The sequence below is a fragment of the Grampus griseus genome (assembly GCF_964374135.1).
Source record: "Grampus griseus genome assembly, chromosome: 9".
Lineage (NCBI taxonomy): Eukaryota > Metazoa > Chordata > Mammalia > Artiodactyla > Delphinidae > Grampus > Grampus griseus.
Genome location: NC_139003.1, coordinates 86553726 through 86580555, shown reverse-complemented (window position 1 = coordinate 86580555; position 26830 = coordinate 86553726). Strand labels below are relative to the sequence as shown.

The 26830-nt window shown below is 36.7% G+C and overlaps 1 protein-coding gene across 3 annotated transcripts in view; it reads left to right on the top strand.

Annotated features, from left to right (window-relative positions):
- The first annotated feature begins 279 nt into the window (after window positions 1–279).
- The window catches only part of ORC5 (origin recognition complex subunit 5), a 74784-nt gene continuing 48233 nt past the window's right edge, over window positions 280–26830 (top strand). For all 3 annotated transcript variants that reach the window (XR_014297191.1, XM_082661760.1, XM_082661759.1), the window contains exons 1-8: window positions 280–422; window positions 4519–4611; window positions 7583–7783; window positions 13577–13651; window positions 16935–17046; window positions 22632–22762; window positions 25312–25360; window positions 25447–25537. Coding sequence is in view for 2 of the 3 variants with exons in the window: in XM_082661760.1 (XP_082517886.1) it covers window positions 351–422; window positions 4519–4611; window positions 7583–7783; window positions 13577–13651; window positions 16935–17046; window positions 22632–22762; window positions 25312–25360; window positions 25447–25537 (824 nt within the window). In the remaining variant the exon portion in view is untranslated. The remainder of the gene's footprint in view (window positions 423–4518; window positions 4612–7582; window positions 7784–13576; window positions 13652–16934; window positions 17047–22631; window positions 22763–25311; window positions 25361–25446; window positions 25538–26830) is intronic.

Sequence of the window (26830 nt, the reverse complement as noted above, 5' to 3'; positions counted from 1 at the left end):
CAGGGCCCCCTTAGCCCCTTCAAGCGCTTTCTCTGTTCGCCCATCCCTGCATCCCCCTCTCGACCTTTGGGTGGCAAAGGCCGCAGCCCAAGACGCCCAACCCCAAAAGCGGGCTCCAGAAACCCCTCTACGGCGCTCAGAGCCCTACCGCTTCAGGCTGTGGAAGACTAGGGCGGGTCCGTCGCTCCTCTTGCGCGCTGACGTCACGCGGACGCACGGCCACGCTGGCTCCTCCCACAAGCCCGAGAGTCCGGTTTCCGGCGAGAGCGCGGAGACCCGAGCGTAGGTGAGGCTGCGGCTGTGAACGCGGAGCGGGCCGCGGGCTGCTCTGTGATTTGGTAACCGCCAGCATGCCTCACCTGGAAAACACGGTGCTTTGTCGCGAGTCCCAAGTGTCCACCTTGCAGTCCCTGTTTGGAGAGGTATTGTAGTCCAGCTATCTTTTCTCTTCCAAATCCCGGAGGCAAACAATTCCGTGGTCTTGCGACATGTTCCAATTTTTAAATTTTCGTTCTGACTGAGGGGCTGTAGACCGTCTTTTGCGTTGAGGTAGGGGGTGTTATAGGTCTCTCCCACTCCTCACCCAAAGTAATTTGTGAGCGGTCTCTTAAACTGCACGGGAAGGACCGGCCTGCACTAGGGCTCGTTGGCCCAGGACGTGATATTTTACGCACGCCACGGTTTTGAGAGGGTGTTAGTCCAGAGTAGCTACTCGAAGTTGCTTCTTACCCCAGCTGAACAGGATTTTATACAACAGATGTGATTGCCCAGTGTTACTTATTCAAAAGTGAGTCCCCACGTTTCAGTGAGGTAGTTAGTGTAAGTTCTGTGTGGATGGGTAGTTGTCAAGACCTGTGAGGGCCAACGCGGTGCTTCAGGTTTAAAACTTAAGCGGCTTTTCCAGCGTTGTTAAAGCACAGAAGAGGTCTAGTCTAGGCTTCTTGACTAGCAGTTCAGGTGATGCCTAAGAGAAGAGGTTAAATGTTTCCTCTGGATGAACACTGCTGCGGAGTCCTTTCCATAGGAGGTAGCATTCATCAATTCCATACTTAATCTGTTTTTGATTATATTCTGGTGGCCTTTAGTGAGCCTTTTGCTTCAGACTCATTAATTAGACTTGGAATTGATCACACTTGGATCTCATCTGTAAGGAGAGTAAATGAGAGTTTAGGGTCACACTCACGTTCTTCCCTCACACCTCTGGTTTGCTTTCATAAGTACTGCTTTCATCCAACTACCTGGGTGGCAGTCTGGGGTGGCCTGTGAAGTATTAGAAAAGTACCACCCTCCTTCTAAAGGGGCACATTAGTTAGGGAACTAAGGTCAGGGACTGCACCCTCAGTCAGTATTCTAGTTATGATGCTTTTTTTTTTAATATCAGTTTTTTTTTTAAGGCATTGGGTCTTTTTTTTTTTAACTTTATTTATTTATTTTTGACTGCGTTGGGTCTTCGTTGCTGTGCGCAGGCTTTCTCTAGTTGCGGCGAGCGGGGGCTACTCTTTGTTGCCGTGAGGGGCTTCTCATTGCGGTGGCTTCTCTTGTTGCAGAGCAGGGGCTCTAGGTGCGTGGGCTTCAGTAGCTGTGGCACGAGGGCTCTAGAGCGCAGGCTCAGTAGTTGTGGCACACGGGCCAGTTAGTTGCTCCGCAGCATGTGGGATCTTTCTGGACCAGGGCTTGAACCCGTGTCCCCTGCATTGGCAGGCGGATTCTAAACCACTGCACCACCAGGGAAGCCCAGTTATAATGCTTTTAATTGTAGTTATCAATATTATCACTGAAACATTTTCTTAGTTGTACCTTATGCATTCCTTCCCTGGAGTAGACAAACCCAGATCACTACAAACAGAAGTGGTCCTCCTGAAAATGAATGTTGGCAAATAGAGATGAGTGATATCAATTTGGTGCAAATCACAGGAAGAAGTCATATTTAACAATTTTAATAGCGCTTTTCTGTAAGGTGCTGTGCATGTAGGAGATGCAAAGATCTATAAAAAACTGGTTCATATTTCTTAGCAGATTCATTTATGTATTCAGCAAATAAATATTTAGTAAGCACCTTCTCTGTTCCAGGCACTGTGCCCGATCCTGGCTTATTACAGTTTATGTTAGGTTTATGAAGGTGAAACGTTAAATAACAGTGCAAGAGTTCAGTACAGTTCTAGTTAACAGTAGAAAAGATGATGTAAGGTGGAATATTATTAAGCACCAAATAGTGGATGCAGGTAAGTGTGGTGGGATTCCAGGAAAGGAGAGTTTTAGTGTAGCTTGGAAAAGTGTCCTGAAGGATATCTTGTGCTTCTCTTTCAAGGTGAAATATAGTATTGTATTAGCAGAGATGCTCAGCAAGCATGCGTTTAATTCTTGTTACAGAATTTTTGAGCCAGTTAATTTACAAGAGAGTTATGTATAAACTTAAGAAAAGAATCTGTATGAAACATCCATTTTTAATCTGTTGGGCTGCTCTTGCCATGGGCATTTGCCATTAGAAAGTATTTTCCTGTATAAATCTGAGTTCCTGATTTGTCTTGCTAAAAGGAAATTTGTAACTTGGTGGCTAGAATGTAATAAATGTTTGTGACTACAGTTGGCCTTTGAACAATGTGGGAATTGGGGGTGGTGACCCCCTGTGGAGTTGAAAATCAGTGTGTAACTTTTGACTCACCCCAAACTTAACTGCTAATAACCTTACCGATAAATAGTCAATTAACACATATTTTGTATGTTATATATATTATATTCTGTATTCTTACAATAAAGTAAGCTAGAGGAAACGAAATGTTACTAAGAAAATCATAAGGAAGAGAACTAATTTATAGTACTATACTGTATTTATCAATACTGTTAGTTTACCTTGTTTATAAGATGAATCGTCTGTCAATATCTACATCAATATTGTCTTAATAATACAAAACACTGGGCTTGTTATACATATTACTAACTAGACATTAAAAATGAAAAGATAATGTGAAAAAGAAATTCATATCTATTTACAGGTATAATGATTCATACGTTGATAACAAAGAAGCAGCGATATAATTGCTTTATGGTAGCCTTCTGTTATGGATAGAATTCCTTCATGGTAGCCTACCTATATACTAATGAATGAACCCTTATAAAGTTTCATGGCATACAGTATTCCAGTCATATTCATAATAGAGTATTGTAAACACATGGTTACATTTTTTTGAAAAATCACTTACCTGTGATGATAGGCTAATACACAGTTTCTCCAATTATAGGAAGGAAGGAGGGGTAGGAAGAAGGGAGGAAGGGAGAGGGAGAGAAAGAGGGGAGAGGCTGGGAGGCACAGACATACCATATGGTATGTATGGTAATGTAATCCTTTGGGAGCAAGTTATAAAACAGAAAACTAACACATTATTAATTTTATATTAAATATCATTCACCGTATGCCTTTGTAAGGATATACTATTATCTACATATATTTTACGCTTCATGGCATACTTAATTTTTCCTATGTGTTTAGGCAACGTGGTTCATCTGTGAGTTTTTTCAAATTGTTGCAAATCTCCAGAATTGTTTCGAATATGTTTATTGAAAAAAATCCATGTATAGATGAACTCAAGCAGTTCAAAACCTGTGTTGTTCAAGCGTCAACTGTACTATTGTAGTGGTAGATGATGATCATAGAGACTCTACTTTTTCACGGAAATTGCATCATCCAATTTTCTTATAATTATTTTTTAAGTGTATGTGAATTCCTCCAAAGCAGGTTTTATCTCTAACTGATTTTTGTACTCTTTAGTGCATCATGGTTTTCAGCATTTAGCAGCTGTCTAATTAGTGTTCATTGAATGAATGAAACATATTTGTAGTATTGACCAGACCAATATAGGGGTGTTTGACAATTTTTACTTTTCTCTAGGCTGCTGACTCATAATGTACTTCAGGAGAATCTTGGGAATATGTATTTTGAAATATATGCTGTGTAGATTTGATCATTGAAAACAATGATGAAATGTACACATTTAGGCCAAGGTAAATGTAAGCGTAATTCAGAATTATCCTGTAAGTTTTCCTTAGAACAGAGGACTCTTGAAATTCTTTCTAGTCCTGTGTTTACATATGCTTAGTTTAAAAACTTTAGAATGTAGACTGAAGTTGCAGCCTGTGGGCTTAGATTCTATAAAAAAGGGTTAAGAAAAAAATGAAGTATGGTCAAAATCATTCTTGAAAAATCTGTTAAATCTCTCAAATTTGAAAATACAAACATTTATATATATAAACCTGTATAATAATAAAAAGGGTTGAATATATATATGTATAGTAATATATCATATATAATAGATAGGCCAAATGTGATTTTCCAGAAATTTTGAGAAAGAGTAGAGTTGAATTCAAGTAGGTTTGAGGTATAATGATGAATCCACTAAATGCTCACTGTTGAAATCATTTGGATTGAATAATTTACTTTATCATGAAAAGTTTGTCACAAATTGATGAATGTTTATTTTCTGTTTTGTACGTGCAGACTGATATTTGTCTTTTCTCTGCTAGAGACATCATTTCAGCTTTCCATCCATTTTTATTTATGGACATACTGCCAGTGGAAAGACCTATGTAACACAAACTTTGTTGAAAACTTTAGAGGTAAGAATATCCCAAACTCAGTGTTAATTGATTTTTATTCATAGACTCCTAGAAATAGAAGAGATCTGGGAGATATTTAGTTTACCTTTCTCTGAAGGAATATCTTCTACATAAAACATTTCTGACCACCTTTTTGTTGAAGACCTTCAAAGACTGTAAGCTTCAGAAGGCATTGTTAAATAACTTGAGCCTTGATGTTAGAATGTACTTTTTAAGTTGAGCCAAATGACTCTAACTTTCATTGGATGATAATATTTGGGGGAAAACACACATAATAATACATTCTTTAAAAATACTAAAATCTGTTTCTTCTCCATTATTGTACATATTTGAAATATTGATAGTGATAAGTCTGAATCTCCACAAGTACAAAACTAAATATGTCACCTTTACCCTTCTTCCCATATTGCCTCTAACAGTGAATTTCACCATTCACACAGTTGTCTAAACTTGCTCTTTACTCTTTCTTTATCCTCACTCTCTTAGTAAATTGAACAGTAAACACATCCTGTTGATTCTGTATCATTAATGTCTTGACTCCATGTAGCTTGAATCATAGCCATTGCTGCTACTTGAGTTTCATTTACCATTATTTCTTTCATTTATTTCCACAACAGTTTCCTAAGTGCAGTCTGTTCTCCACCCTGCAGCTAGTCCATGAAAATCTTAAATAAGATATTTAGAAAAGGTTCGGGTGTTTTGCCTGATATATAAGACCCTTCATGAACTGAGTTCAGTTTATCTTTCTTAACGTAATGCCTAAGAATTTGAGATAGAGTCTGGCAGACTCATGTTCTTCTTCTGGGTTCACCCCTTAGTGCTTTCGCATCTGAAGAGTAGGGCTAATAGTGACAACATTTGGAATTGTGAGAATTCAGTGAGTTAATACATTAAAAGTGCTTACCACAATACTTAGTATATAGTAAGCACTCAATAAAGTTTAGCTACTATTGTTCGTGATTATTGCCACACCCTGTTTCATATCCTAAGCCAGGGATGGGCAAAGTTTTTCTTATGGGCCAGATAGTAAATATTTTAGGCTTGCGGGCCAGGTACTTTATATTACAACCACTCAACTCCTCCTTAGTGTGGAAGCAGCCATGGACCGTGTCTATCTAAATGGGCATGGCTGTATATATCAAAACAGGTTGCTAACCCAAAGGCTGTAGTTTGCTACCCCCGGTCCTAACTAGCTCAGAGTATGTGTGTTTTGTGTGGCATACTGAACTATTTTACAGTTCTTGCTGTCTCTTACTTTCAACCCTTGGCACATACTGCTTGGAATGGCTTTCTTGTACTCATTCACTCCAACTCTTCTACCCTATTATTTGGCAAATGCTTATTTATTTTGCTATGTTTTCTTGTGTTTACACTTTGGGTAGCCTTTTTTGGCTCTCTAGGCGGTGTTAGATGCCCCTCTGTTGTGCAGCCTCAGCACTCTGTGCTTAATTCTGTTGTAATATTTATCCCTTTCAGCTGTGATAAATGTTTGTGTTTCCCTGGCTTGAAACTGTTTCTTGAGGTTATTCCCAGCACAGTTCTTGGCATACATCAACTTAGGGATTTTAGCCTTTGATCCTGAAGTTTGCCTGTGCATTTTAAAATACAGATGCCTGAGGTTCATACCAGGCTTCAGAACCTGAGTGTACAAGGTCCTCGCTCAGGCATTTGCATTTGGACCTCCCTGCATGAAGTGTCCAAAAATATCTATATTGAATAAAAGCGTGAAAACTGAATATGGAAGTTCCATAGTTAAGGGCTGTATTTCATTTTTTAATGTATCTTGGTTTTTGTTGCTGCTTAAACATTGTAATGATAATTATCATCACTTTTGGTATAGGTACACAAAGAGACATTTAGAATATGCTGCCATTAAAGGTCATGGATAGCACACAGGTAGCAGTAAACATAGTCTTAACAGAGCTATTGTGGACTGTAGTTCATAAAGGAGTGGGGGTAAGGGAGGTTAGAAAATGCTGGTGAAATTGTGCCTAAGTAACTATAATGTAGCCTTAGTTACACTGCTACTCTGAGAAAGAAAAGCCTCTTTACTGGGTGAGATTTATAGAATGTCGTTAAAAATAGTTATAGGTTCCATTATTTGTGCCAGATGCCACACGCTGTCTTCCTCTGAGTGATCAGTACTGCTTTTGTGATTTCATTTTGAGAACAGACTATATTTATAAATCTTTTTTTTCCTTGTTACTTCTGGAATTACCTCCATTTTGATAGTTCTCTAAATGAAGAGCTAGTTCTAAGTCCTTATAGGGGGATTACTCTGGTTTTTAACTCTTAAAAATGTTTTTTTGGTTTAGGTGTGTCCATGATTAAAAATATTATTTTAAAATTATAAGTAAGAAATTCCCACTAAGAATTTTAACATTCACATGTTCTTGGGTTTCTTTGTAAGAATTCTTTAGCGGGAAATACAGGTTTGCTTTCAATCCCTGTAGGAAACAAATGAAAACTCAAATAATTAAAGTGTGTTTAATGGAGGGACTATAATATTTTACAAAGGTTGAAGAAATGTTAAGGGAACCAATAAGGGATGGTGATGTGCTGAGAGCCTTTACCTCTCTCAGACCTGAATGGCACAGGAAGGAGCTGTAATCAGGCCCCAGCAAGAGGTGTAGCCTTTGATGAGAGGCTGCCCAACTCGAGCTGTTGCCTTTGATAGAAGATGCAGCCACTGTCAAGCTGTGGGATGGGGGTGGGAGTCAAGGGAATGAATATTCACCTTCTTTCTCTTACCACTTTGCTTCTGTCTCCTGGTTCTTCCCTTTGGCTGAATCGAGCAAGAGCTAGAAAATGAGTCTGGGCGATGCAGTCTGTAGTGGTCAGCCTCCTGGGGCACAGAGCAGTTTGGAGAATGGTGGGGTATAGATTTAGAAGGGCAAATGGCGGATATCCAGCAGAGCCGTTGTTGTGGATATGTGTTTTCTATTTACACTTTTTTGGTTTTTGTTTTCAGCTTCCACATGTCTTTGTGAATTGTGTTGAATGCTTTACCTTGAGGCTGCTTTTGGAACAAATTTTAAACAAGCTGAATCATCTTAGTTCTTCAGAGGGTGAATGTTCTACTCAAATAACCTGTGAAACATTTAATGACTTCGTTCGCTTATTTAAACAAATAACCAAAGCTGAAAGTCTCAAGGATCAGACTGTATATATTGTAAGTATCATCTCTTATTTGAAAACTGATTTATTAGATCAATTTCCATATTTTTCTTTTGAGACTTATGTACAGTGCATTGTACAAGGTGCTTATGCAACATAAAAATGTTTTAGATATATTTCTTTTTTTAATTGAGGTATAGTTTTTTAATTGAGGTATGTATAGTTGATGTACAACATTAGATAAATTTCAGGTGTACAGCATAGTGATTCACAATTTTTAAAGGTTATACTCCATTTATAGCTATTATAAAATATTGGCTATATTCTCTGTGCTGTACAATGTATCCTTGTAGCTCATTTATTTTATATGTAGTAGTTTGCACCTCTTAATCCCCTACCCTTATGTTGCCCCTCCTTCCTTCCCTCTCCCCACTGGTGACCACTAGTTTGTTCTCTTATCTATGAGTCTGTAGATGTAGTTCTTATCTAAAGGGAGCTTCACTTTAGTAGAAGAGCTATGACGTACTCACATATGACTACATATAGAATGTGATTAGTAATAACCATGATATGCAAAGCACTGATTCAGGCACATCTGGTACGGCTTCATAAGGTGGTAACATTTGAGATAGATCCAAAAGAATGATTCGGGTATCATTAGGAAGAAACTGAAGAAGAGGAATTTCCTGTGGAGGGAATTAGGCAAAGGCATACAGATGGGAATGGAGGCCAGGGAATGCCAAGTAGCCTGGTCTTAGTGGGTTTAAAGTATGAAGGAAGAGAAAGAAGAGTAGAAAGGTGGGTGGGGGTAGATCAGGGAGTGTCTTGAAAACCATACTAACAAGCTTTATTTCATTTCTTAGGCAGTGAGAGGCAAGGACGTAGTGAAGACTAGAGCAACAAACATGCTTTAGGAAGACTGCTACGAAGGCATGTTGAATAGGTGAATTTGAGGGGATTGAAAGACATAGGCTAGATGGTTTTGAGGCTCTTGTAACTGTTTCCATTAGAGGAAATTTGGGCCTGGACTAGAGTTGGGGCAGAAGATGCAGAAAAGAATAAATGGAAGAGACAGCAAAGGTCAGACTTGTCAATTATATATGGGGCAGGTCTGGGAAAGATGAATTGTTTGATTTTAGGTTGGCTAAGTTCAAGTTTTAGTTGTTACATCAATGTGAAAATAACTAGCAGACAACTGAAAATATATAATGTGTTTTACATTAGTGAGATTTTATAACACCTTAACCTTATTTTAAAAAATGATTATCTCTGGAATTGAAATTAAAATTTAATATAATACCTTCTCATAATGGCTAAGTTTATACTCACTGAAGGGACCACATCTCATGCATTCTTGCATCTCCTTAAATGTGTAAAACAGTTCCTTCCACATGTTAATTTTGTTCATTTATTTATGCAAATATTTACTGAGTACTTCTTATGTGCCAGGCACTATTTTAGATACTGGAGATGGAACAGAGACAAAATAGTGTCTGCCCACTTGTGGCTAATTCCTCTAATTGAGGAAGATATGTAGTAAGCAAGTTAATATGTAGTATGTCAGATGTGGTATATTAGAGTAAGGGAGAATCCCCTGGGCGGGGGAGGCTAGTTATTTCTAAGTGGGAAGGCAGAGAAGATCTCACTGAGATGATGATAACTGAGCTGAAACCTGAAGGAAGCGAGGGGCAAGTCATGAAAATATCTGAAAAAAGAGTATTCCAAGCAAAGAGATTTACGTGAGCATACAGAGGAGACTGGAGCATGCCTGTGTATTCAAAGAATATGAAGGAGGCCATTTTGGCTGGAATATAGTTTAAGTAAGGGGGAGAGGGGTAATGTTGAGAATCAAATGAAGGGTACAGGTACATTTGATTCTTCATTTGAGAATCAGACGAAGAGTACCAGAGTACACTAGTGCAGGCTAGTGTTATGGGTTGATTTGTTTCCTCCAAAAATTCGTGTGTTGAAATTCTAACCCCTACTACCTCAGAATATGACCTTATTTGTAAATGGGGTCGTTGCAGTTCTAATTAGTTAAGTTGAGGTCATACTAGAGTAGATTGGGCCCCTCATCCAGTATGACTGATGTCCTAATAAAAAGAAGAAATTTAGAGACAGACACGCACATAGAGAAAATGCCACATGAAGATTGGAGTTATGCTGCCACAAGGCAGGGGATTACCAGGAGCTAGGAGAGGGAGCTGATACAGGTCCTTCTCTAGAACCTTCATGGGAAGCATGGCCCTGCCAATAACTTGATCTTGGACTTCTGGCTTCCAGAACTGTGAGATAATAAATTTCTGTTGGTTAAGCCACCCTGTTTTTGGTACTTTGTTATGGTAGCCCTAGGAAACTAATACAACTAGTTATGAAGCATTTGTATTAATCTAGGCAAACAACATGTTGGCTTAGACTGGGGTAGTATCAATGGATATGGTAAGATATGGACTGGATATATTTTGAAGGTAGGGTTGACAGAATTTTCTGATAGAGTGAGTGTGGAGGAGGAGAGAAAGAAAGAAATCAAGCATGACTCAAAAAAAAAAGTTTTTGTGCGCTTGAAGGGATAAGGTTGTCATTATCCGAGTGGAGAAAACTGCAGCAGGTGGGGTCTTGCTGGGGGAGAAGGAGTGATGAGGAATTTGGTTTGGGGCATGTTAAGTCCAAGTAGAGATGTCGAGTTGGCACTTGAATGCTTGAGTCTGAGGTCAAGAGAGGTCCAACATGGAGATACCATTTTGGACTTCTGAGCATACAGTAGTAGTACTTAAAGCTGTGAGACAGGATTAGGTCACCGAGAGAGTGAGTGAGTTAGAAAAGAGGTGAGGCCAGTGACCGAGTATTCTGGTGCTCCAGTGTTTAGGGGATGAAGAAATAAGGAGACAAGGGCTTCCCTGCTGGCGCAGTGGTTGAGAGTCCGCCTGCCGATGCAGGGGACACAGGTTCGTACCCTGGTCCGGGAGGATCCCACATGCCGTGGAGCGGCTGGGCCCGTGAGCCATGGCCGCTGAGCCTGCGCGTCTGGAGCCTGTGCTCCGCGGCGGGAGAGGCCACAGCAGTGAGAGGCCCGCGTACGGCAAAACAAAAACAAAAACAAAAAAAGAAATGAGACAAGAAATCAGTGATGTACTGATGTCCTCTATAAAGAAAACTTGGAGAGTGCATAGTCCTGGAAGTTTCTCTAAGCTGCCCCTTTCCTGGTCCTTTGGCTAGAGAAAGTAAGGTTTTGGTTGGGGCTCTTTTGGTCTGTGCTGCTTGGCCTTCCTGTGTTGCCGGCTTATTCAGCTCGACAAATGGGATATGTGAGGCAAAAAGACAACTTAGACAATTCACCCTCTGAAGTGAGTTGTCATTCTTCTGGTCCTGAGGTCCCTAGCTGGTCTGCCTCCTTCTTTCCACCTTTCAGAGCCCCATTTGTTTTATATGTAATACTCAAGATTCTTAGTTTTACTTAGGAGGAAGAGGAAAAAGTGCATCTACTCCATCTTAGAAGCAAAAGTCTAATTTTTTTTTCTTAAGAGCAAGTACATAGTGAAGAATTAATAACTACTAGTATAGTTTGGCACTGTTACCTTCATTTATGCTAAGACGACTCTAGTTTAACCCACCATTGCTTTTGCACCATTAGTGCTAATGTCACCATGATGAGAAAGGCATATAAATTTTTAGTATTATTATGAAAATAGTTTTGACCTCACCAACTTCCTGAAAGAGTATCAGAAACAGCACACCCCCCTACCCTCACCTCACAGGGGGCCACAGACTACACTTCAGAAACCAGTGATGTAGGAAATAAGTTGATCTTTCACTGGGTAGCGTAGGCAACAAGATCACTGGTGGAGAGAGGGATTTAAGGAAATGAGTCTACCATATCAGAAGGAGGTCATTTATGTGGATTTTGAAATATCCAAAACTACAGGAGTTATATTAGAGATGTGATAGTCAGAAGCTATAATATTTAAAGACCAAGGAGGAATGACCCCAGAGTGTTGGATGACTCCAACAAGTAGAGTTTCAAAGTTGTGTCTTTAGGGAAGAGGGAGAATCAATATTCTGCAAAGAGCCATGAGGAATAAGTAGGACCCAACTCACTTTTCAGGCCCAGTGGATCAAAGTAGGCATTCGATAAGTTATTTGTTAGATGACTAAACATTAGGGTGGAAAAGTTTGCAGGTGTTTAGCATAGAACATTATTTAGAGTAAATCGTAGAACGTTCAGCTAGCTAATATATGAACTGGTAAGTTTCAGCACTTAGGAAATAATGCAGAAAGATGTCTGAGGATGTTTTCTAGTCAGTAAACAAGCTTACAAATCAAGTCTATTAGAATACCTTCAGGTAAATTATTTTTAAAATGTTTGAATCTGAATTAAAATGTTAACTTCTTTGAATATTAGTTATTTGATAATTGCTTTTTTTTAACATCTTTATTGGGGTATAATTGCTTTACAATGGTGTGTTAGTTTCTGCTGTATAACAAAGTGAATTAGCAAAAATATGGAACACTTCACGAATTTGCGTGTCACCCTTGCACAGGGGCCATGCTTATCTTCTCTGTATCATTCCAGTTTTAGCATATGTGCTGCTGAAGCGGGCACTGATAATTGCTTTTGAAGAAGGATCATTTATTAAAATACCATAAAACCATTAATTACAGTTGGTTAATTGTATCCAGTCAGAAGAATGAACTATTAACTTATTGCTTCAGCTTTGTGTTTTGCATTAAAATGGGCATACAAATGGACCAGTTTATTTGAATTAATCTGTGTCATGTATTAGAGAGTTTTAAAATGGAAATTGATGGGAAAACTGCAATTGAGAATACATAGTGGAGAAACTAATTTGTATCTTTTTAGTGGTAGATAATTTTAGCTTTATTTTGTCTAAATGAATTAGGAATGAAACATCTTAAGTTGATTACTCTCATACATTGTTTCAAGCTATCTGTTAATCAGTAAAACAGATAAAAAACAATTTGGACTATTCAGGGAAATAATATATTCCCTGCATTTTAATTTTATTCCTAATTTAAATGATTATAATTTGCAACATAATCCCAGTAGCATTATCATAACACTGAACAAAAATTTAATCTTTCTTGGGGCTTCCCTGGTGGCACAGTGGTTGAGAGTCCACCTGCTCATGCAGGGGACGCGGGTTCGTGCCCCAGTCCGGGAAGATCCCACATGCCGCAGAGCGGCTGGGCCCATGAGCCATGGCCGCTAAGCCTGCGCGTCCGGAGCCTGTGCTCCGCAACGGGAGAGGCCGCAACAGTGAGAGGCCCGCGTACCGCAAAAAAAAAAAAAAAAAAAAAAAAAAAAAATCTTTCTTAACATGATCGGTTTTCTAGTTAAACAGGGTTTAGTATTGAGTTACAAAGTTCAAGCAAGAAAAGTTTTATATGATGAAATTCAGAATTTTCTTCTATCTCTCAGGTCAGGTCAGAAAGCTTTGTAATTATTGGTACGTGGTAGACATTTATCTTTTACTAAATGTAATTAAAAATGCACATAGTTTTATTTCTTGTATACCTATAAGAAAAGGTCCTTAGAGCATCTTCATTCATTATCTTTTTGATGGTATATCTTTAAAACAAACCTATTTTAGTATAACTATGACCCATTCTCTAAAATCTGTGTTGAAACATTTTGTTAGTAGTTCATTTTTTAACTTATTTGACCTATTTGAAATGTCTTCCACAAATGTAAATACTGTTTAAAAAATGAATTCATAAGTTCCATTTTTTTTAACATGGGAAGTTCAGATAATTTTGCATTATATTATGTAACTGTTTTGCTCAAGGGCTTTTAAAATCAATTTTGACACTGCTTTTTTTTTTTCATAAGGTTCTTGATAAAGCAGAGTATCTAAGAGATATGGAAGCATATCTTTTACCTGGATTTCTTAGGTTACAAGAATTGGTAAGTGATGAATGAATTCTTTTCCCCTATGGCCTAATCAGTAGAACTGTGTTGTCACATTTTTTCATTTTGCTAATTTGATAGGTGAGAAATAATCTCTTAATATAAAGTTGATATGCATTTCTCTATTACATGTGAAGTTGAGGATTTTTTCAAAGTTAAAACAATTTGTGATTTAATAAGACTTATTCAACTATTTTAGCTTTTATTTTTGATTGTGAAGTGGCTAACACTGCTTTCTATTAAAGGATTTTAGGTGTTTGCTAGAGTAAATTGTGGAGATGGGCTAGACTTTGAACTGTCTGCAAGAATTTTAAAATTTTCATTTCAGTAATCTAAAGAATGATAGGTCTGTTCTGGATCATCTGATGTTCTGTCTCATAGCCGCTCAGTTTTTAGAATGAGCTTTGTGTTTCAACTTAAAATTGTGTTGGCCCTGAATAACACTAATTCTACTGTGATTGTCATGGCCTAATGAGAAAAGAACAGGGAGAGACTTACTATGTATATGTCAGGTGAAAGCCAAATAGTAATATGATGGCAACAACAGGCAGTAGTTTGTAGTGGTTTGAATAAAGGAAATTGGTGAGAGAATTCAGTTTTTACCAATACTAGTTGCTATAGGAATGCTAAACTCAAAAGGACTGTGGCTGTTTCCTGTTAGTACCATATTCATGAAGTGAGCAAAGATTTAGTTTAGGCAAAACAGTAATGTTCATTATATTCAGATAATGTCAATTTAAATTTTACTGGTTTTATAGTTTTATATTTAACTTATAAATAAAAATATGTGGTTTTATGACTTTATAAGTACCTTGAGCATAAATAGTTTATACTTACTTAGTTTTATGTCTGTATTATTTAAGTATTAAGGAACATTATAATAATTAAGTGAATATTTGGGGAGACAGTGCCTAGAGCATTTCCACCTTTGAAAAGTTAAGTATATTACTCAAATTTGAGAAACTGCTAGAAGTTCTCAACTGATTGCCACTGAAATCATTGTGTGCCTGAGGCTGACTCCTAAAATCCTCTTTTAGTAATCGTCTTGAGGGGCAGATGTGGAGAGGACAAGAGAAGAGTAAGTGTAGCTGTTGGTGACTTATTGTGGAAGTTTCCTCATGCAGTCTAGCCTTTCCCACATGGATTAACTCTTGGCATTTTACTACTGACATCAGGGACCCATCCTCATTGAGTAAAGGTCTCTTTCTCTCTTTTTACTTATTTTTTCTTGTGTGTGTTTGCATAAATCCGTCCACTATTTCCCATTGTTTTGCTCAAGGACTCCCTCTCTGGTAGCCAGAGTGCATTCTTGCTGTCCTCTCGCCCTTCCAGTAAAACTTGCCCCACTGTTTTTATCTTGTCACAGTACTTAGACCTTTGATCATGCATCCTGTCACAGTACGTAGGCCTTTCACTTTTTTTTAGTTTTAATTATGGAAGTTATTTGAAGAAAATGAAAAGATTCATAGTAAGCTCAACTCCATCAGAAAAGAAAATTGTTGTTTTGATGTTTCTGAAAGCATATTTGATTTTTAAATGTGTATTTCATTTAAGAGAAATATAGCAAAAGCATTTCACATCTTTTTTATATTACTTATCAGACTAAAATGAAGTTTAAATTATGATAGATATCACTGTACACTGAAAGTACTTCCAGATGAACAGATGAGAACATTACCCAACTTAAAATCCTTTTATTTATTTATTTTGTAATATATATATTTTAATTTATTATTAATATACTTTTTTTTGTTTTTTGGCTGTGTTGGGTCTTTGTGGCTGCGTGTGGGCTTTCTCTAATTGTGGCGAGCGGGGGCTATTCTTCGTTGCGGTGTGCATGCTTCTCACTGTGGTGGCTTCTCTTGCTGCAGAGCATGGGCTCTAGGTGCATGGGCTTCAGTAGTTGCAGTACGCGGGCTCATTAGTTGTGGTGTGTGGGCTCAGTAGTTATGGCTCACAGACTTTAGAGTGCAGGCTCAGTAGTTGTGGCACACAGGCTTAGTTGCTCAGCGGCATGTGGGATCTTCATGGACCAGGGATCGAAACCGTGTCCTCTGCAGGTGGATTCTTAACCACTCAGCCACCAGGGAAGTCCTTAAAATCCTTTTAGACTGATAAATGCCTCTATTTTTTTTAACCTCTCAGTATTTTTTTAACAGACTTTATAAAATTCCTTTGGGTAATCATATTTTAAAGCAAAAACAACTCAATGCTTTGTAATCAAGATTGTGTTTAGAGCATACTTTTTTATCCCTATGGAAATGAATTGAAGGATTCTTAAAAATTAATAGACAAAAAGCATTTGAAAGTAAAAATCTTCTCCTTTCTTTCGTAAAGATGCTACATTTTCTGTGGAGTTATTAATTTATTGAACTCAGCTATCTTTGTTAGCCAGAAGTATATTTCTCTAAATAATGAAAATTGGAATATAAGGTTACACATAAGTTAGAAATCAATAAATAGTAAATCACCATCAAAGTATAGTGTAATTTATGTATGAGACTGGGTCCTAAGAATAGTTATAGAACAAAACAAATATGTCTTGTTTTGTCAACTTGGGAGAGGTCCAAAAGAACATGGGAATATTAAAATTTGTGCTGAGAATGCCAGGTGTCTATAGATAAATTCTAGCATTAGAATTAGCATTTGTGGCCACTCTGTAGAAGGATAACATACACATTGAGCTTGTTCTCTTAATGTTATTTTTGGAATACTAATTATAATTTCTACATATATTTCAAAAGTTTTCTGTTTACTTAACACTGGTATTTTGGATACTCACACTTGTTTGTGTTTTTAATGTATACTCAACATCTTGAATATACATTAAAATATGCAACTGATATTTTTTTTCCTCTGGGTACTATAGCCGTTTTAATCACGAGAGATGTTAAGTTTTGTCTTTTTTGGTTTATTGATGTAAAGCATGTGATTTCTTTGAAAATTTCCATAAAAAGTTCTTGTCTTAATCGTTCAAGCAGATGTGTTTCTTAATTTCTATAAAATTAGTCGTTGTGTGACTGTCCTAGTATTCATGGGTAACTGAATTGTCGATTAACCTAAAAGTTTTATGGAAATTCTCAGTAATTATGTTTGAAAATTTGCATACAAGGATGAGCTCCTTGATTGGGTTTTCTAAATATGGCTTATTAGTATGCAAATAATTTGTTGTATGTTGGAACTTTGCTGGATTTCTTTTGAAAGAAAAATTCAAATGGAATTAGTGTTCTGATTAAGATTTTTTAATGCAAAGTTACTTTTATTTATCTCTCTTTTACAGACTGACAGAAATGTGACTGTTATTTTTCTCAGCGAGATTGTTTGGGAAAAGTTTCGTCCAAATACTGGATGCTTTGAGCCATTTGTCTTGTATTTTCCTGATTATAGCATAGGTAAATTTGAAAACATTGTTTTGATAAATGATATTCAGTAAAATAGTTTTTGTTGTTTTAAAGATTAAGCTAGCATGTTCAAATGGGAATACTTGGATGTTTTAATCTATTATGGTCTGCTGCCAATCTTAAATAAAATATTATTTATATTTCTGCACTTACAGAGGTTGTTCTTGTATAATTAACGTTTTTTTGAAAGAGCAGTTCTCACATATTTGTAAATAAAGGTGTATTTTCACATTTTTTTAGTCACTACAGTAAGATGTATATATAAGTGGGATTATTACATCCGTACAAGTGAGTTGTTTAGATTGGCAAAGCACATTAAAATTGTACTGAAATCTTTATATACCATGTACTTGAGTTAAGTACTATGTGGAATGTATCTTTTGATTTTATAAATCTCATTTTTCATTACTGTAACTCTTACAGTAGCAACTGTGCTAGCCCTTGTGTTTCTTGTTTCTTTTTGGTTTGTGTTTAATCTTAAATTTCATAGATCCTAATAATTTTTATCTTTGGAAGAATACAATAGTTTTTTTGTTGCTGAGTAGCTTTGTAGATTAATACTGTGCTGTTACTGTGCAAATATGATAGTTCAGATTCAAAGATCATAACTGAAGCATAAGATGACTAGAGGCTATGAAAAAATAACATTCCTTGACCTTGAAACACTATCCCTGTGAACTGATCAGCTACAAACATTCATTATTAAGATCAACACATTTTTTTCTGTTTTCACAAGAACAGCGATCAGGTAACACCTCCTGCCTTTGATAATTGAGATAACAAAAAGGAAACCAAAACAGATGAAGGGAACCCTTAAATTTTTAATAGCTCCTCTTATATGAAAAATCACAAGGAGAAGAGAAAAGGGTAGGAAGAAAATGAATAAATCAAAGGATTTCATAAAAAGAATTTCTTTGTACTTCTCTTGTGACCATTAGATGTTAAAGTTTTTCATGACCCATTTTAGTGAAAAATTATTAAAAAATGCTGGTATTCAAGTGAAGTTGAAATTCAAGTATGCTATAATGAATTGTAGAATTTGATTAAATTTTATAAAAATAAGGATACAAAGCAGCAGAGATGGAGAGAATTTGAGGACATAATTAAATAATTAAAGTGACCGTGCTAATTTTAGAAAGTGTAAGCTAATAGATTTTTTTTTTTTTTTTTTTGCGGTACGTGGGCCTCTCACTGTCATGGCCTCTCCCGTTGCGGAGCACAGGCTCCGGACACACAGGCTCCGAGGCCATGGCTCAAGGGCCCAGCCGCTCCGCGGCATGTGGGATCTTCCCGGACCGGGGCACGAACCCGTGTCCCCTGCACTGGCAGGCAGACTCTCAACCACTGCGCCACTAGGGAAGCCCTAATAGATTTTTTTAAAAATAAATTTATTTATTTATTTTTGGCTGTGTTTTCTTTGTTGCTGGGCGCGGGCTTTCTCTAGTTGTGGCGAGTGGGGGCTACTCTTCGTTGCAGTGCGTGGGCTTCAGTAGTTGTGGCATGCAGGCTTAGTAGTTGTGCCTCATGGCTTTAGAGCACAGGCTCAGTAGTTGTGGTGCACTGGCTTCGTTGCTCTGCAGCACGTGGGATCTTCCCTGACCAGGGCTTGAACCCATGTCCCCTGCATTGGCAGGCGGATTCTTAACCACTGAGCCACCAGGGAAGCCCTAAGCTAATAGATTTTTGAAAAGTGTATAATGTGGAGCCAAGTTCATCTGATTATTAAATTTTAGAGCCTTTAACATATCAGGTTTTTTTAAAATAATTCAGAAGCATCATAATCATACAAAAAAACGTTCAAAAAGGAAGCATTAATTGATAAGCCAAATTATAGTCAGAATAAGTAAGCATGGAACCAGGGCAAAAGGATAATCTTAGTGTCTAAGTCATCCAATCATAACTTGGTACATATGTCATCTGTAGAAATATGGTATCTGATGTTCAGGACACTCTTTCCTCTTAGCAGTATCACTAGGGCCCTAATTTGGATTTCTTGTTTTCCCTCTCCCACACGCAGACTGCTCATCTTTTGGTAATGCTTTGTTTTTTTTCTTCAGGTGGATTATAGTGCAGTTGATCAGGTTTTTGGTTTAGTTATTGAATCAATCGGAATAAGTTAAGTTATTCTCTAGTTAACAATCTGAAAATCTCAATGACTTAAAATTTCCCACCTCACAACCTTAGTGCTATTTTTGTCCTACATTTAACATATACATTTATTATAAACTTTATAATATATTACTATTTGGGCTTTACAGAAATAAAAAGGCAAGGTGGAAAATATCTTTTATTGTTTATCCTGCTGGAGATTTGTTGAGCTTTTTGGATATGTGAGTGTATAGTTTTAACTTTGGAAAAGTTTCAGCCATTATTTCTAAAAATATTTTATCTGTGTCCTGTTGTTCCCCCCGACTCTGCTCCCCACACCTTTTTCTGGGACCACGTTACATGAATGTTAGACGTCGTGATACTGTCCTGCTGAATCTCTTATTTATTTATTTAAATTTTACATCATTTTTTGTCCTCAGTGTTTTACTTGGGATAGCTTTTGTTTCTGTGTCTTCAGGTTCAGTGACCTTTTTATCTACAAGTGTCTAATTTGCAGTTAATCCAACCCAGTGGAATTTTCATTACCAATTTTATGATGCTTTTGTTTTCCGTTATATTCTTGAGCATATGAGCATGTTTATATTAGTTGTTTTAATGTTCTTGTCTACTAATTCTACTACCTCTTTTGTTGTGGGGATGTTTCTATTGACTAATTTTTCTCTCTTATGGGTATCCATTATACTTTCACATGTGTTTAGTAATTTTTGATTGAATGACAGGTATTAAATTTTTTGTTGCATGTTGGACTTCTTTTCTAGTTAAGCATTTAAATCACTTGAAGGTACATGTGACCCTTTTGAGATTATTTTTAAGCTCTTTTGGAGAGAGGGTCTAGAGTAGCCTTTATTCCAGGGCTAATTTTAGCTCTACTTCTAAGATATAGTCCTTTTGGGTTCTCTGCTGAATGCCCCATGTATTTAGTATAGTTTCTCCATTCTTACTGGTGGCAAAATGAACAGTTTATAGCCCTGTCTGAACTCTGGAAATTGTTTGACTTAACAGCTCTCCAGTAATTGTTTTTTCCCCAGAAGGTGTTCTTGCTTGTCCTTTTGAGGTTTTACTCTATGCATATAAGTACTGTTATTCAGCTAAGAACCAAGGGCAACATCTAGGCAGATTTCTGGGGCTCTTTCTCTGCATAGCTTCCTTTTCTCATGTATTCTACCCTGCACATTCTAGCTACCTTAGCTCTCTCTTCTCTGATCTCTGTCTTATCAACTCACTGAGATTAATGGGCTCCTTTTGGAACTCTCCTGTACGACAGTTCTAAAATTACCTCTAGTTAGAAAGCCTGGCTGATGGTAAGACTCACCTCATTTCACTTTTCTCATGTATCACAGTCCTTTGTTGCCTATTGTGTGATGTCTGAAAATAATTGTTTTCTATATTTTGTCCAGTTTTTAGTTATTTATAGGAGAGTATTTCTGGACCCTCTTACTCCCTCATGACTGGCAGCAGAAGTCCCTCTTCATGTTAGAAATGGTTCTTGGTGTGTTAGACCGTATTTTGATAGTGAAATTTTAATACAGCAGGGGACCCATCAAGTGCTTTCTCCTTCCCTTGATTTATTACCTGCTAGTACACTGCTTTCAGCTTTCTGTTAGAGATGGGATTTTTAGTAAGTTTGACTGTTAGAGCTGGTATGGCTTCCTTAATGTTGAGTTGTACTATGAGAATTTGTCTGTAGCCTGTATAACTAAGCAGCTGTTCTACTTTTGTTGCAACCCAGTGAGAGTTCTAATTCTTAGAAGACTTTAGTCAGAACTGAAGTGGGCCAGTGGTCATATATAATCAACTCTCTTAGGAGGTACTGAGTGTCACCTGGAAGGGATACCAAGAAGAGAGTCAGGAGGAGCTTAGGAGTGCAGTCTAAGCTGGAGACTTAACTGGTTTCCAGGTTTCCTCATCCATGCATTTAGAGACCACCTTTTTGCCTATGTATGTTTGTCTGTCTGACCGTTGATCCCTTTCTTCCTTGCCTCCCTCTCTTCTTTCTTTCATCTATCCAGTTATTTGTCAGCTTTTATTGGATTGGCCAAAAAGTTCTTCCGGGGTTTTCTGGGTTTTTCCGTAACATGTTATGGAAAAACCCAAACAAACTTTTTGGCCAACACAATATATAAATATCTTTATCTCCAAGTTTTAAGGCACCTTCAGAAATTTTTAGTGTATCAAATATTTGTTTTAAAAAGCTTAGTAACATTAAATTTAAAACTCCTATTACATGTAAAAATACATAGATTCCAAAGTCAACTTTTGGACTTTGTGTATTTTTTTTCAGTGGTTGTGATATTAAAATACAGATCTAGTAACAGTCTCTATCTGAAATTCCTTCAGGATAACATTCTAGGCATGAGAATAGGCTTTGAAATGTTTTTTTGGCCCTTGTTTGTTTATTTGTTTTTTTGGTTTTGGCCAACTGCCCTGTTTAAAAGATCCCATTAATGTAGCTGTTTCTAAATTTCTGTATATTAGTATCTGTTGATAGGCCATATCTATTGTTATGTACCTATATCTAACTGACTGTGAGGAATAAGACAGTAGTTAAAATCAAAGGCTGATGGTAAATGGGAGAGTATCCATGGTAAAAATACTCACTTAAAGGGATTCTTAGACAACAGGAAATTGACACGATCAGAACATCCCATGAGAATTTTCACTTGTAAGTATTGTGAAAGTCTTGAATCCTATGGAACTGGGCTTAAAGTACTAGTCATGTTCAAAGAGCTCTTAACTGAGAAGTCTAAAAGAGACCATTGCATCAAGAAGTCAGAGGGAATTGCAATAAGGAATGAGTGAATGACTGATTTATGTGCTATAACCGGGAAATTTTGAATAATAGGTGGTTTCTTTTTAGTTTTAACTGTGCTTCTACAATATATTTCTAGCAGGATAAAATATAAGTTTAGGACTCTAAACATGTGATACTGTATAAGGAGTTTAAGGTAGAAGAGAAATAAAGACACCAAAGTTGTAGGAAGAAAACACATTTTATAAAAATGGAATGACATAGTAAAGATGAAGATTTTCATTAAAAAAATCATGAGTTCTTTTCATTTTACAAAAAATGAGCATTTTCCAGTTTGGTGGTAGTTTATGTAGTACCGCTTATTTTTATCTAGTTGATTTACTTAATTGTTAGAAAAATAAGTGGAATCCATACTATTTTTTTGCCCTTGATATTCATGTTGCCTGTTATAAGGTTCTTGTGTTTTTCTTTAGATGTCATTGCTTCGTATTTGTCTTGAGTAAAATTAGTAATTTTTCTTAGAATGTTAGGTTCATAATTCTTTTACCTCAGTTTCAAAACTTGTATTACTTTTGCATTCTAATCTTGTAACTGTTTCATTGTTCCTAATAATTGCTGAGCCTGTGTATTTATTGTTTAAACCTTTGTTATAAAATGCTAGAAGATATAACTAGGGTGATGGGTCAGTCATTTCTGTTCATTTGTGTCCTGTGAACAGGTAACCTTCAAAAGATTCTATCCCATGATCATCCTCCAGAGTATTCGGCTGATTTCTATGCTGCCTACATTAACATTCTTCTTGGAGTTTTCTACACCGTCTGTCGAGATTTGAAGGAGCTCCGGCATCTGGTCCGTGCTCATTTTGCTTAAAAAAAAAAAGTACATCTTTTAATATTTTTCCATGAAGAAAGGGTGTGAGATAGGCTAGAAGCTGAAAATTTATTCTGGAAATTTGGATATGGCCTTTGGGAGCAAATACACCCTAAGAATGTAGAAGTCAGTGGGTTAGTACAAACTTTGACCTGATCAGAAACCTTTGTCTTTTTAGTTGTTTCTTTTCATACGTCGTTAGGAGTGTTTTTTAAATTTCCTCCTTTCTCTTTTCTTTAATTGCAGAAAATGTTTAACTTTATTAAAATTAAAATGAAGATTAACAGAAAGGTGGTGTGAAAACTTAATAAGCAATTTTATATCTTTTTGTTAATTTTTTGTAACAGATTGTTTCAGGTTAATGTATGTATTGATAGTGGTCTGGAATCTAGATGAATTTGAATATTGTCAGAAGCTTTATATAGGTGTTTCATTAGCCACTGACCTTGAGTTAGTAATCTTTATATAAAGGATTACTTTGAATATTTATATAAAGGATTACTTTGAATAGTTATATAAAAGATTACTTTAAAAAGTTTTTAAGGGCTTCCCTGGTGGCGCAGTGGCTGAGAGTCCGCCTGCCGATGCAGGGTACACGGGTTCATGCCCCGGTCTGGGAAGATCCCACATGCCACGGAGCGGCTGGGCCCACGAGCCATGGCCGCTGAGCCTGCACTTCTGGAGCCTGTGCTCCGCAACGGGAGAGGCCACAGCAGTGAGAGGCCCGCGTACCGCAAAAAAAAAAAAAAAAAAAAGTTGTTAAAAACATTAGAATAGCTGTTTACACTTCATAGGCAGTTTGGAAAATAATTGTATTTACTTTAATTTTCATATTTTATTTAATTTTTACCTTTCTACTTTAGTTGTGGGGATCTGAAAAGGAGGAGGCAAGAATATCTGGTTTCACTTTTAGAACCTTTTATTAATACTTAAGGTCTTATCTCCATGTAACAGAAAATGGTAATATATCTAAGGCTAGAAAACAGTTGCTTTCAAAGGAACAGATTCTACATCTCTTGGTACATTTTCTTTGCTTTGCTCTTTTCTTCGGTCTGAAAAGTATTACTTAGAGGGATTCAGTGTGTATTTGAGATAGAATGTAGGAGAAAATGACCATTTAAAATTGTTCACATTTAGTATGTTTTTGGAACTTTTAAACTTTAGACCTCTTCTGATTTAGTTGTACGTTTCAAGCATCTTCTGAGTAGGGAAAAAAACAGAAGACAAGCTGTTCTAGTTCAAGCTCATCACTAACATCTCTCTGGAAGTTGAATGTCTGAGACTCCTGGTGCCCAAGGGAAATGACAACAGGGGGGCTTACAGAGAGGAGCGAGGGTCAGTGCACGGTCTCAGTGTGAGATGGAGTCAGGAGCAAATACTCATCCATTGTCCTTCCTGGGAAATAACTTGTAGCTTCTACTCCTTAGCACTGATGTCCTTGAAACCTGTGGGAATCTGTGCTGGCAGCCATTTCAAAGTAGATTATAAAGTGCAAGAAGGAGGAATTATTTAGAGAAACTATTAGTAGGAAAAGAAAATGTGAAATTTAAACATGGTTTTTATAAAGTCCTTTGGGTTTCACTGAGGAATGATTTTATTTAGGGATGAGGTTACAGCTTTTTATGTTGTTACATCATATTCATAAACTTGAAGCTTGAAGTATGGTTTAAGTCTTTACTACTACTAGTAATACTAATAAATATAAGAAATGATCTTTAAGCATTGGAGAAAAAATAGTATAGTGTTCTATTTTTCTGAGTATGTAGAACATAGGATAATATATGTTGTCTTTTTTCCTTCAAATGGATATTATTATTTGTTTTAAAGTTTGTAAGTGGCATATTTCTTAAGAGTTTAATAAATCATCTGCAGAATATTCTTTTTAGGCATCTTTTCTATGTATGTGCTTTTTTTAATATAATAAATTTATTTATTTATTTTTGGCTGCGTTGGGTCTTCGTTGCTGCACGCAGGCTTTCTCTAGTTGTGGCGAGCAGGGGCTACTCTTTATTGCGGTGCACGGGCTTCTCATTGCGGTGGCTTCTCTTGTTGCAGAGCGCAGGCTCTAGGCACGTGGGCTCAGTAGTGGCTCGCAGGGTCTAGAGTGCAGGTTCAGTAGTTGTGGCACACAGGCTTAGTTGCTCCATGGCACGTGGTATCTTCCCAGACCAGGGCTCGAAGCTGTGTCCCCTGCTTTGGCAGGCAGATTCTTAACCACTGTGCCACCAGGGAAGCCCCTATTTATGTGCTTTTAAATTTGCTTTGGGAATTGTTATATTTCTTTATATTTAGAGGCTGATACATTAGGCAGGATTTAGCCAGTTAAGGAATATTTTACATATTGTTTTACTGTTGTTTGTTATTGATAATTGTGGTTTTATTGTTGTAGTAATAAACTATAATAACATTTTACTTGAGCCAATTATATTGAAATAAAATTGCCTGAATTCTAATAAAATTTTTACTTGAAAAATAATATTTAATTGTGGTAGATAAGTGCTTTTTTCTCTATTTTTCCTTGTTTGTAGGCAGTACTTAATTTTCCTAAATATTGTGAACCTGTTGTTAAAGGAGAAGGTAACTATAATTTTACTATAATAATATTTCTTTTGAAAAAAGTTTCTGTAATTCTAAATTATTGAAATTTTCTCTCTTTGGAGTAGCAAGTGAACGTGATACTCGCAAACTCTGGAGAAATATTGAACCTCATTTGAAAAAAGCCATGCAAACTGTTTATCTCAGGGAAATATCAAGGTAATTTTCTATTTAGTATATGTATTTTTTCTATATTTGGGATATTCACTAAAATGTACATGTTTTCCTTTACCTTCTTCACATTGGGCAAAAACTCTTGTGATTTGAATCATTTATTATTTTGGGAAGGACAGACAATTTTTAGCCAGTATGTTACACAAGGCATATTTCTAATAATTGCTAATTTTTTTAAATCTGGAAAGCTACAGGAAAATCAGTTTCAGCTTTGTTTTTTATATTTATGTTAGATATTTGAATGGTATAATAAAAAATTGATTATTAAAGAAACGTATAAGTCAAGTCATAAATCTACATTTGTCTGTTATTAGACTTTCATAGTAATGAAGCTGCTTAGGAGACATGGTTGCACAGACATAGAGTAGTGAGAACATAGTTCTGATTTCCAGCTTAGCCGTTTTCTGCCTTATGAGGTCTTAGCAATTCACCTAAAATCTCTAGACCTCGGATCCCTCTTCTAACAGTCCTTAAAAGATTTCAATAATATATGTGAAGATGATTTGTGAATAATAAAGTGCCTTATAGGTGTTAGGTTTAGCCTACATTACAAAGCAACATAGGAAATTTAAAAACATCAACGCTTTTGTCTTTTTTCACTTTCTAATCAATTTTGTTATCATTTTTCTTTCATGAATACCTTATTCTATACTTTGTGCTTGATTTAATTAGCTGATTATAAGAATATAATAGTTTCTAAATAAGTAGAAACATTACAAAGATATTATTATTCCTCTTTTTAATAATTAATGAGAATGTTTGGAAGTCACAGAATAGAAAAGCTTGTGATCTGATCTTCTAAAGGTAGAAAAATTTGGATGCTTGTTAAAGTGACTCTTACATAGTAATAGAAGGACTTCCAGTTTCCCATAGGATAGTGTTGGCCACCTAAATCAAGTTCTCTCCACAAGGTCAGTAAGGAAAGCAAATAAAATCACTCATAACCCTTGCCTGCAATATGACTAGGAGTCTACAGAGCTGACTGTAAACTTCAGTTTATATGTAAATAGTGAAATAAATAACTGAAGCCAGCAAAGCCAACCCTGGGGCTTATGCTGAAGTGAAAAGTTAAGCAAAGACTATAAGGAAAAGAGGAGAGGACAGTGGGGACAGGGGATGGGGTCGACTTGTAGTGATGAAATACAAATGAATCACTCCAGAAAGAGAGTCCAACCCTGAGTGGGATAATACTGAGAACAAGTGAGACCCGAAGGATTAGAGCACTGGCTACTGAAGAATCAAAAGGAAGTGTTTCAAGAGTATGTAGACAAGAATTAA